Consider the following 12,500-nt stretch of genomic DNA (forward strand, 5'->3'; position numbering starts at 1 on the left):
TGTTTTTTTTTGGGGGGGGGGTTATATCAGATTGGTTGATAAGGCTTTCCATAAATGGCCGAAGAAGTCCCAGGTCGTTTGAGTTGCGAAGTTCATAATTATAACATTGCTCATACAAGTCCCTTCGTGTAGGCCTGGTCTTTGTTGCATACTCTTAATGACGTTGATGATGATGACGATGATGACGACGACGATTGTAGAGAGTAGGCATATACATATCATACACGGCCAGTATCTATGACGTCAGGCTGAATCTCTTTGTCCTCCTCCTCTCCCTCCACCGCGTCCTCCTCCTCCTCCTTCTCCTCCTCCCCCTTCTTCTTCTGTAAACGTCTGTTTATGAAAGAGAACTTCGATTTCCTGTCAGTTTTAGTTCCTTCCAATCAAGAGACACTGGCGTTATTTTGTGTGCGGGCTGGTCCGCATACGCTACGCTACTCCTGGTAAGCAACGGAGTCATTATAGTCAGCTTGGGGATTTCTGCTTCTAAGACTCCCGCCTCCTCCCGCCCTCTCTCCCCGAGACACAAAATAACATGTGTCCTTCACTCACACCGTCTCTCCTCCCTCTCTCTCTCTCTCTCCCTCTCTCTCTCTCACACACATATCCTTTTGTCTTCCAGTTCGCACTCTTTGGACAGTTCTGCAACCCTCGTGTGGTCATACATTTATTTTTTCTTTCTTTCTTTTTCTTTTTTTATGTGTGTGTGTTTCTTTCTTTTATACGTTTTAGTGGCATGACTCCCTTACCTCGCACACACAACCACCAGAATAGGAGCTCGTCCGCAGCAGGTATCGGGCGCCGGCGGCCGTCAGGGAACTATTGATGTCAGGTCTCCAGAAGGCCACGCACCAGAGGAGACCCTGCACTTCTTCTTCTTCTGCTGCTGCTGTTGCTGTTGCTGTTGCTGTTGTCAGTCCTGTGGAGGGGACTTCTGTGGTGCATGTTGTGTATTGAACACGTGCAAACAGCCACCAACCAGTAAGTGAGTCTCCCTACATGGCGACAGTCGCAGAGCTAAACTGAGTGAGCCAGGAGTAATTTCTGCCCCTTGGTTATCTTGATTTGTATCTGTCACACAGCTCCTATGCCCCACTACGATCAAACTGATGACGACGACGACGACGATGACAATGACGATGATGATGGCGATGATGATGACGATCAGGGTGGAAGAAATCGAGTAGAACGAGGAGGTGGCGACGGTTTTGTAGACAACGGCGACGACGACGACGACGATGGTGACATTTGCATAATCATGATGATGATGATGACCACTGTCGTCGCTTCATATTCACTGTTCACGCTCCACGTCGTTGATGGCTGAACTTGTGTCACAAAAAAAGGAAAAAAAAAAAAACAAAAAAACAACAACTCAGAAATGACATCAGAAAAGAATGCTGGCTGGAACTCGCTGTCTGTTGTTGTTTGTTTTTTTGTTGTTTTTTTTATCAAAGAGCCTGAGCAATGGCTGACACTTTTCTCGTCTTGGGGAGGGTGGGAGGGGGGTGCCGCTTGACTTCTGGAGAGTTATGGCCGCTGCCGGAGCTAGGGGGCGCCACCTTGTGCTGTGGCGTCTTAGGGACCCGCGGTCTTGGACTGACGCACCTGCAAGGAGGTTAAAGAGTTGGGGGGTGGGGGTGGGGAGGTTCAGATCCACAAATCACCATCATCATCACCATCATCATTATTATCATTATCATCATCACATTCATCATCATCATCATCATCACCATCATCATCATCACATTCATCATCATTATAATCACCATCACCATCATCATCAGCAGCAGCAGCAGCACCACCACCACTACCATCATCATCATCATCATCATCATCATCATCATCATCATCATCATCATCATCATCATCACCACCATCATCATCATCATCATCATCACCATCATCATCATCATCATCATCATCATCACCATCACCATCATCATCATCATCACATCATCATCATCATCACCACCATCATCATCACCATCATCATCATCATCATCATCACCATCATCATCATCATCATCATCACCATCATCATCATCATCATCATCACCACCACCATCATCATCATCACCATCATCATCATCACCACCATCATCATCATCATCAGCAGCAGCAGCACCACCACCACTACCATCATCATCATCATCATCGTCATCATCATCGTCATCATCATCATCATCATCATCATCATCATCACCACCACCATCATCATCATCATCATCATCATCATCATCATCATCATCATCATCATCACCATCATCATCATCATCATCATCATCATCATCATCATCATCATCACCATCATCATCACCATCATCATCATCATCATCATATCATCACCACCATCATCATCATCATCATCACCACCATCATCATCATCATCATCACCACCATCATCATCATCATCACCATCACCACCATCATCATCATCATCATCACCACCATCATCATCATCATCATCACCACCATCATCATCATCATCATCATCACCACCATCACCATCATCATCATCATCATCATCGTCATCTCACCACCACCACCACCATTATTATCAAATTTGTAATGTGAGAGGCTGGAGACTCTGGAACTGTTTTTGTCAGAGGTACTGTTGTCGCTGTTGCTCCTCCTTCTTCTCCTTCCTCCTCCTCCTCCTCCTCCTAATGCACCACTGCTACCACTGCAAACTCCTCGGTCTCAGTTTCAGCTTCAGGTTCTCAGGGAGGCATCACTGCGTTCGGGCAAACCCATACAACACTACACCATATCTACCAGGCACATGCGTGCCTAGACTGCATGCGTGTTGTATTTCAGTGTACCCGTCAGAGAGGATTTTCTTCAACAGAATTTTTAACCAGAGGACAACACTTTAAGTTGCCATTGGTTCTTTGTTTCGGTGCGCCAATTGCCAAGTGCGTGCTGCTGCACACGGCACTTCAGTTTATTGTCTCATCCGAATGACTAAAATGCTCAGTTCGATATTTTCCAGTCAAACTTTGTAGAAAAGTTTAAGAACGAGATTCGAACCAACCCAGCCCCTCACGGACACTGTACTGACAAGATAAGCGTCTTGACCATTCCGCCACCTTCCTCCTTCCCGTTTGGAGTTCACTACAACTACGTGGAACAAGCTCCTTGATAACATCCGTCATTCTGATTCCCTCGCATCTTTTAAATCTCGTCTCAAAACTCACCTTTTCCCTCAGCAATAAGTTCAATTGTGGCAGGTCCACTTCCTTTGCGTTAGCTGTGCTTGACTATGTGTTTATACATATGTATGTGTACATAACTACATACATGTATATGAATGTGTATTGTGTGTGCGTGCGTTTATGTAAGTTTGTGCCTGCCTATGTGTTCGTATGTGTTAGGGTAGCTGTTAGATACATGTGTTAAAATGTATGTACGTAGTGTGTGTGTGTGTGTGTGTGTGTGTGTGTGTGTGTGTGTGTGTGTGTGTGGTCACATTTTGGTGTGTGTGTATGTAACATTGATGTAATGTTTTATGTTAACAAAAGCGTTTTTGTAAAGCACCTAGAGCAGATTTCTGGATAGTGTGCTATATAAGTATCCATTATTATTACTTTCAGCTGTCATTTATTATAATCTTTTCATGTCTCATATCTACTTTTAGTTTTGCTATTTCATGCCTATTTTATTCATATCCCTTAACTGATTTTGTGTTGCACATGTATGTCTGTGATGATGTATGCATGATTTACTCAAAGTTACCTTTCAAAGGTTTCTGTTGTGTTGTTGTTATCTACTGTGATCATTTATTGTACGCATGGGTTGCCATCTAAACATTTATGTATACATGTTGAATGACTGTGATCTCTGTGTATTGCTTATGTGTTCTACACCACAAATGAATTTCTCTTGTTGAGATGATAAAGTATTCTGTATTCTGTGTCTATTCTGTAAAAAAAATAAATTAAAAAAAACAAACAACCCTTACCCATTCTGCAGCTATTATCTCCTATTGTGATCGGCTATTGGCCTCTGCAAAAGTAAGCCATTTGTGAGCTCCGAGTTTACGGTATAAACACGCCACCACCACCACCACCACCACCACCCGCTCTCTCCTCTCTCCTTCACCCCCCAACCCCACCATCCACCCCTAACCCCCCTCCTCCAGCCTCCCCCCCCCCCCCCCACATCCCTTCTTTCTCCTGCCAGCTTACCTGGGAGGCAGAATGCTGCTGTCGCTGCTGTGAACCTTGTTCATGGCTTTCTGCTGCTGCTGCTGCTTGCTGGGGTGATGATGGTGGTGGTGGTGGTGCCACTGTTGTTGTTGCTGCTGCTGCTGTTGTTGTAACTGCTGCTGCAGCTGTAACTGTCTTTGCTGTTGCTGCCGGAGCTGTTGTTGTTGTTGTTGTTGTTGCTGCTGCTGCCATTGCTGCTGCTCTTGTTGTTGTTGTTGTTGTTGATGGAGGTACCCGTAGCCCTCCTGAACGTCCGAGTACCGTGAGCCGACGGAAGAAGGGGGGCGGGGTTTGGAGAAGGCGGAGGAAGGGGGAGGGGGAAGGGGAAGGAGGATTTCGAGGTCGGTGGGGGAGTCCACGTACTCCTCGTCCATCTCGTAGACCCCTCCTCCTCCTCCTCCTCCTCCTACTCCAACTACTCCTCCTTCCCCTTCCCCTTCCACCTCCCTGTAGGAGGAGGAAGAGGACAGGAGATCCAGGTCCTGGTAGTAGCTGGTGGTGCCCGGGGAGGAGGACGACTGGGCGCGGCTCGGGCAGCGCGAGGAGGGGCTCCGGAACGGGGAGGATGAGGAGCTGGGCATCAGGGTGCTGCTGGTGGCGGTGGTGCCGCCCCCACCCCCGCCGACGACGACCCCCGAGTGAGGTCCTGGCGTGGTGCTGCCCACTCCCCCTCCTCCTCCTCCCACATCTCCTCCTCCTCCTCCTCCTCCGTCCCCGCCTGTTCCTCCCATGGGCTGGGGCCTGAAGGTGGTCATGGCTGGGTTGTTGTGGGGGTGGGTGTAGGCAGGGAGGGTGGCGGTGTCGTCAGAAGTGGAGGAGGTCGGTGTCGGGGACGGGACCATGGGTGGGGGGTGGTGGTGGGGAGGTGGGGGAGGAGGAGGAGGAGGAAGGGGAGGGGAGGGTTGGTGGTAGTGGTGGTGGGGGTGGAGCTGATGATGATGGTGCTGGTGGTGGAGGAGGTGGTGGTGGTCGTGTTGTTGGCGCTCCCTCCTCAGTGCGTGTGCCACCTGCGAGGATTTGTTTTTTGGTTTTTTGTTGTTGTTTTTTTTAGGAGAAGGAGGTCTGTGAAAAGAGAGTTGGAAACAAAAAGAGAACAGGACACATGGTTTGAATAAATGGATTCAAACACTTTTGGAACAATTTGGTTTGTAGGTGGTGGTAACATTGTATTGGTTACGCAACTGATTTCCAGCCAGGGTTGCTTGTTTGTATATTCAATGGTGCGAGCAAGTGCTTTGACGTTTCGATTGGAAAAGCTATTGTTATCATCATTATTATTATTCTTATTATCATTACTGTTAATATTATCATCATTATTATCTACAGTTTGCTCTATATTGTCTGTGGTATATCCTCAAGCCTAGGTTCTATTATTCATCTATGTCTACGTTGTTTTAATCATACCTTGTATTTCATCATATCTATATCACACAGAGAGAGAGAAAAAAAAAAAGATGCATATACGAAATATCCATCTAATTCTCATGAACACGATGCAAAGTTGGACGAGACAAGATACATTTGCGTGACATCACAATACGTATGAAAGATACATGAATACACACACTTCATACAGGGAGTGTCACACGTGAAAAGAGAATATCGCCGAGTGGTTAAAGCGTTGGGCTTTCAATCTGAGGGTCCCGGGTTCGAATCTCGGTAACGGCGCCTGGTGGGTAAAGGGTGGAGATTTTTCCGATCTCTCAGTTCAACACATGTGCAGACATGCTTGTGCCTGAACCCCCTTCGTGTGTATACGCAAGCAGAAGATCAAATGCACACGTTGAATCCATGTCAGCGTTCGGTGGGTCATGGAAACAAAAACATACCCAGCATGCACACCCCCGAAAACGGAGTATGGCTGCCTACATGGCGGGGTAAATAAACAAAAACAGTCATACAGTCAAATGGTACATGTCTTGTCTAAGTGTGTATGTGTGCGTGCCTGAAATTTGATTGAATGACACAGGAAACGAATGATGAGCGCCAAGTGGCAGCCGTCAGTTGGCTCTACCCAGGTAGACAGCCTGCTGTGCAAATGACCCCGTGTATGTAAAGAACTTAGAGCTTGGTCTCTGACCGAGGATAGGCGCTATATAAGTATCCATATCAATCAATCAATATTTCTCAAGCGTATAAATACCCTTCCCTGTGATTGGCTAATGCCTGTATCTTACGTAGACATGTATTGTGGCAAAAATGAAATAAAACACAAACGAATATTATGGTACAGTTCAAAACAGTGAAATACAGTACAGCACGATTCACAGCAACGCATTGCAATGCAATGCCTTACTTTTCCGTGAATTGCCATGCCATTCTGTGCCATGCAAAGCAATACGACACAAAGCAAGACACTACACTACACTACACTACACTATATTAAGAATACACTGCACTACTATAAAAAAAAATACATAAGGGACTACACTCCACTACACTATGCTACACTGCACAACACTACACTATACACTAAACTACTCTTTACTACACTACACTATTAATATATATATATATATATATATATATATATATATATATAAGGGACTACACTGCACTGCACTGCACTACACTATACTACACTGTACAACACTACACTACACCACCCTACTCTACACTACACTACACTGCACTACACTATAATAATTTAAGAATACACTACACTACTATAAACAATACATAAGGGACTACACTACACTGCACTACACTATACTACACTGTACAACACTACACTACACTACGCTAAGGGGCTACACTACCTTCACTACAAAAGACTACAATTTTTCTTTAAATCCCTAAGCGCTACACTATACTACGCTCTACTGCATTCCACGACCCAATAATAAGAAGGTCTAAAGGGCTACACTATACTACGCTATTACAAGAACGCCAAAGAAGCTACACTACACTATACTACACTACACTACAGTAAGGATGCCCAAAGGAGCTACACTACACTGCACTGATAACGCCAAAGGGAGAGAACCAAGGAGAACGGAAATCAGACTGTGATTACGGCTTTTATAATCATGTTGTGGGGGTGGATTTCAAAAAATAGGCGTCGGAGATTTTCGGAGAATTCGATTCGTTCACGAAACGCAAAGTAACACGCTCTTTGAGTGTACCTTCTGTGTTGATTTCTGCTATTTGTACCTGTGTTCGGCTCAACGCTCGGTTTATTCAAAGACTGACATTAACTTACAATTTGGTCAACAGCAACAGCAGTGTAGCGCAGTGGACGATGGCCTAGAGGTAACGCGTCCGCCTAGGAAGCGAGAGAATCTGAGCGCGCTGGTTCGAATCACGGCTCAGCCGCCGATATTTTCTCCCCCTCCACTAGACCTTGAGTGGTGGTCTGGACGCTAGTCATTCGGATGAGACGATAAACCGAGGTCCCGTGTGCAGCATGCACTTAGCGCACGTAAAAGAACCCACTGCAACAAAAGGGTTGTTCCTGGCAAAATTCTGTAGAAAATTCCACTGCGATAGGAAAAACAAATAAAACTGCACGCAGGAAAAAAAAAAAGAAAAAAAAAAGGGTGGCGCTGTAGTGTAGCGACGCGCTCTCCCTGGGGAGAGCAGCCCGAATTTCACACAGAGAAATCTCTTGTGATAAAAAGAAATTTCAAATACAAAATACAAACAGCAAAGCAAAGAGCTGCTTGATTCGTGGCTACTCCCCACTGCAATGAGAATTCATTCGCAGCTTAGTCTTTAGTGAAAGACTATTACTCTCAAGCTAGGAGGCAGCAGGATTGCACTGATGCAGCCTTGTGAATGGGGGTGGGGGGCGGGGGGGTGGACCAGTTGATCTCTGGGGACCATCCCCAACGCCGATTGTTCCCAAAACCCTCTGTGGAGGACGTAACTTGGGTAAAGACACTCTCCGCTATCATCAAAGTCTTGCATGCACAGACAGATAGTCGGACAGCAGGGTGCCTCCTCAGTTGTTCTGGTGATCATAGTCGGTTCGCACACGACTGACTGTTATACAATGGGGAAGATATTTTCAGACCAGTCCTCGGATCTGTCTATGTTTATGTCTGTAAATATAATTATCCTGTACATGAACACAAAGGCTGGTCTAGATGTACACACACACACACACACACACACACACTTAGGAAGCGAGAAAAACTGAGCATGAGGGATCAAATCCCAAATATTCGCAAGTATTTTCTCCCACTCCACTAAACATGAGAAGAGGTAGTCTGGACGCTAGTCATTCGGACGAGACAATAAATCGAGGTCCCGTGTGCAGCATGTACTTAGCGCAGGTAAAAGAACCCGTGGCCAACAAAAGGGGGTGTCCCTGGCAAAAATCCTGTGGAAAAATCCACGTTAATAGAAATACAGGTACACATGCAGGCAGAAACAAAGAGAGAGAGAGAGAGAGAGAGAGAGAGAGAGAGAGAGAGAGAGAGAGAGAGAGAGAGAGAGAGAGAGAGAGAGAAGAGGAATGCTCTGCACTGTAAGAATACGTTCTTCTTTGGGAAAGAAGCCAGCATTTTACACCGAAAAAAATATATCGTGACAAAGAGTAATGTAAATACAACACAATACAACACAGTACAATACAATACAATACATAACTAACTATACATATACATATGTATATATCTTCTTTGATTCATAAATCCGAGCCACGATGTCTTTGTTTACAACAACAACAACAACAAGTGGAGTGATGACCTAGAGGTAACGCGTCCGCCTAGGAAGCGAGAGAATCTGAGCGCGCTGGTTCGAATCACGGCTCAGCCGCAGATCTTTTCTCCCCCTCCATTAAACCTTGAGTGGTGGTCTGGACGCTAGTCATTCGGACGAGACGATAAACCGAGGTCCCGTGTGCAGCATGCACTTAGCGCACGTAAAAGAACCCACGGCAACAAAAGGGTTGTTCCTGGCAAAATTCTGCAGAAATATCCACTTGGATAGGAAAAACAAATCAAACTGCACGCAGGAAAAAATACCCCCCAAAAATGGGTGGCGTTGTAGTGTAGCGATGCGCTCTCCCTGGGGAGAGCAGCCCGAATTTCACACAGAGAAATCTGTTGCGATAAAAAGAAATACAAACACAAATACAAAAACAAAGGGGGAGGGGGGCGGGGGGGAGAAGCACGTCAGATAATCAAATGCAACAAAGCACTTTACAAGCAGGGTTACAGCGGTCATGCTAAAAAAAAATAAGAATATATATATATATATATATATATATATATGGATGTATTTACCTTGACGAGGTCTGTAGAAGAGGCCATGGACTCCGCATCCAGCGTATCATCATCGTCTTCGTCTTCCTCCTCCTCTTCCTCAGTGGCCACATCCACGTTACCTCCCCTGTCCTCGCTGGCGGGGCCCCGGGACTTGGGTCTGCCCCTCACCGGGGAACGGGAGCGGTGGATGCGCTGCGCCTTCATGGAGGCCGGTGAGGAGGACCTCCGGGACAGACTCATGTGCTCCAGGAGGTCCAGAGTCTCCGCCAGGGCCTGGGGAGGCACGGACATGGACCTGGGCACGGGCTGGTGCTGAGGCTGGGACAGGGAGTGTTGCTGAGTCTCCCAACTTCCTCCTTCTAGTCCGCTGTTCTTGTTGTTGCCCAGGCCACTACTACTGTTGTTGTTGTTGTTGTTGTTGGTCGTGGTGGTGGAAGTGGGGGTGGGGGTGGTGGTGCTGCTGCGACTGATGGTTCTCGGCATGATGCGAGTGTTTGAGGTGTTATCTCCTCCTCCTCCTCCTGCTCCTGCTCCTCCCCCTGCAGTCTGCGGCATGGGCCCGTAGCGCGTGGTGGCCGCGGAGACTGTGTACAGACGTCCCCGAACCAGGGTCCTGGGGAGGGTGGTGTCGTCCTCGTCCCCCTCCCTCCCGGCGTCCACCAGCGCGTGCATGGACCTGGAGGTGGTGTGGGGCATGCTGACCGTGAAGGGCCTCCTCCGGAACGTCAGCCTCCCTTCCTCCTCCTCCTCCAACTCCACCTTCCCGGCTCCCCTCCGCACCCCCTCCTGTTTCTCCCCCAGCAGAGGCTTGTTCACCCCTCCTCCGTCCCCGCAGATCCCCCCGCCCCCACCCTCCCTCTTTCTCGCGGGTCTGTACTTGTCCTGAGAGGAGGATGTGCTGCTGCTGCTGTCTGATGTGAGGAAGGAGATCTTCTGCGCCAGGGACCTGAAGGTGATGGTCACCTCCTCCTGCATGAGGTCGAAGCACATGGCCAGCAGGGCCAGGCCCAGGATCAGGTAGAAGGCGTTTCCGATGGCCTTGCCCTGGCTCATGTCCGTGCCGAAACCTGTCGTGAGTGAGTGAGCGAGTGTGTGTGTGTGTGTGTGTGTGTGTGTGTGTGTGTGTGTGTGTGTGTGTGTGTGTGTGTGTTTGGGGTGGATGGGTGGTGTATGTACATAGATGTGTACGTGGGGGTGGGTGGGCGGAGGAGGTTTATGGGGTTGGGGGTTGATAGGTGCGCGTATGTGCATATAAATTCACACACACACACACACACACACACACACACACACACACACACACACACACACACACACACATGGCCTGAGATATATATATATATATGTGTGTGTGTGTGTGTGTGTGTGTGTGGGGCTGGGTGTGGGGGCTGTGGGGGGTGTTCCCTGGCTCATGTTCGTGCCAAAACCTGGACACTTTTCAGTGGCTGTTTGAAATGTGTGTGTGTGTTGAAGAGGTGCAGGTATAATAGATAGCCTTGATAACAAAACTGGCACATGTGTGTGTGTGTGTGTGAGCGCGCGCGCGCGTATGTGTGTGTGTGTGTGTGTGTGTGTGCGTATGTGTGTGTGTGTATGTGTGCGTGTGTGTGTGTGCGTATACAAGTGTGTGTGCGTGTGTGCGCGTATGTGCGTGTGTGTGTGCGTATGCGTATGCGTGTGTGTGCGCGCGTGTGTGTGTGTGTGTGTGTGTGTGTGTGTGTGTGTGTGTGCGTGTGTGTTGCGAACCCTTACCCGGAACGTAGTCCCCGAAGCCGATGGTGGAGAGCGTGACGAAGCAGAAGTAGGCAGCCACAGAGAACTCCCACCCTTCCCACATGGAGAACAGCACAGCGCCCAACACGATGTACAGCAACAGGATCAGCAGCGACACGAACAGGGGCACCCGTATGCGCTTCGTCTCCTCGCTTTCTCCTCCTCCTCCTCCGGCACCGCCTCCTCCACCTCCTCCTCCTCCGCCTCCTCCTCCTCCTTTCTTTTTCGCCTTCTTCTTCATTCCAGCCGCTTTTTTCTTGTTGTTGTTGTTGCTGCTGCTGCCACGTCCTCCTCGTCCTCCTCCTCCTCTTCCTGCTAGACCTCCCTCCACGGCAAGGATTGCGTCATCGTCCGTCAGCTGTTGTATCTTTCTGCGTTGCTGGGGTCGTCTGTAAGATATACATATATATATATATATATTTTTTTTTTTAACTGGTATAAATCAAGAAAGGTTATGTGTGGTCTTCGTCTAGTTTGTCTACCTACACGTGCAACAACATTCTGAAAAGAAAAGAAAACGTCTTTGCACATTTCCTCTGAACGGATGCGTACTGATGTGGTATGAATTCATGATGACTTCTTGTATTGTGATGACAAAAAAAAAAAAAAAAAAAAAAAAAAAAAAAAAATCCCTCAAAGAAGCAAAGAAGGATTTTGATATCTATCTATAAGTCTGTCTGTCTGTCTGTCTGTTTGCCTACCTACCGACCGACCGACCGTCCGACCGACTTACCTACCTACCTACCTATCTACCTACCTACCTATATGAAAGGTTTCATAGCCCTTTTATGGCTATCGGGTTAAGTGATGATTTCATATCCACTATGTCTAGGGCTCGGTGTCAGAAGAAGGGAGGAAAGGCAAGGCCCAATCCTCTCTCTCCCCGCCCCCCCCCCCCTTTCAGTGACAGGGTGAAAACAGCAGAAAGTGGTGTTTCAGGTCATAAACCATTACCCAAAACAACAAGCCTAAAACTGAGAAAATGGTCTGGAGATACACCACTCTGGACAAACTGTGTGAAATTTCAGCCTTCCAGAGCTATTTCCCCTTTTTTTGTTCTGATGACGTCATCAGTGACGTCACTATGCACGTAGGTCAAACGTTTATGGCAGTCAAGGGGTTTTAACTTACTCAGTACCGCCAGTCCTCTCTTCTCCTCTACACAGACCCCTCGGATGTCCAGTGGGTGTCTGAATGACCCAACCTTTAGCTTCCGTCGTCAGAATTGTAGTATTCTTTGTCAACAAACACCTCTTCAGTATAAGAGCCTTCCGCTTGCAATATTTTGATGGTGGTAATTGGG

The 12,500-nt window shown here is 47.6% G+C and overlaps 1 protein-coding gene across 1 annotated transcript in view; it reads right to left on the bottom strand.

Annotated features, from left to right (window-relative positions):
- Positions 1 to 1,449: 1,449 nt before the first annotated feature.
- Positions 1,450 to 12,500, bottom strand: part of LOC143275039 (uncharacterized) — an 89,984-nt gene continuing 78,933 nt past the window's right edge. Inside the window, exons 9-12 of the mRNA XM_076579103.1 lie at positions 11,177 to 11,586; positions 9,443 to 10,491; positions 4,191 to 5,218; positions 1,450 to 1,608 (exon numbers count right to left, since the gene is read on the bottom strand). Of these exons, the coding sequence (XP_076435218.1) occupies positions 1,452 to 1,608; positions 4,191 to 5,218; positions 9,443 to 10,491; positions 11,177 to 11,586 (2,644 nt within the window). The 3' untranslated portion in view covers positions 1,450 to 1,451. The remainder of the gene's footprint in view (positions 1,609 to 4,190; positions 5,219 to 9,442; positions 10,492 to 11,176; positions 11,587 to 12,500) is intronic.

Source organism: Babylonia areolata, chromosome 29 (assembly GCF_041734735.1).
Source record: "Babylonia areolata isolate BAREFJ2019XMU chromosome 29, ASM4173473v1, whole genome shotgun sequence".
NCBI classification, from domain to species: domain Eukaryota; kingdom Metazoa; phylum Mollusca; class Gastropoda; order Neogastropoda; family Buccinidae; genus Babylonia; species Babylonia areolata.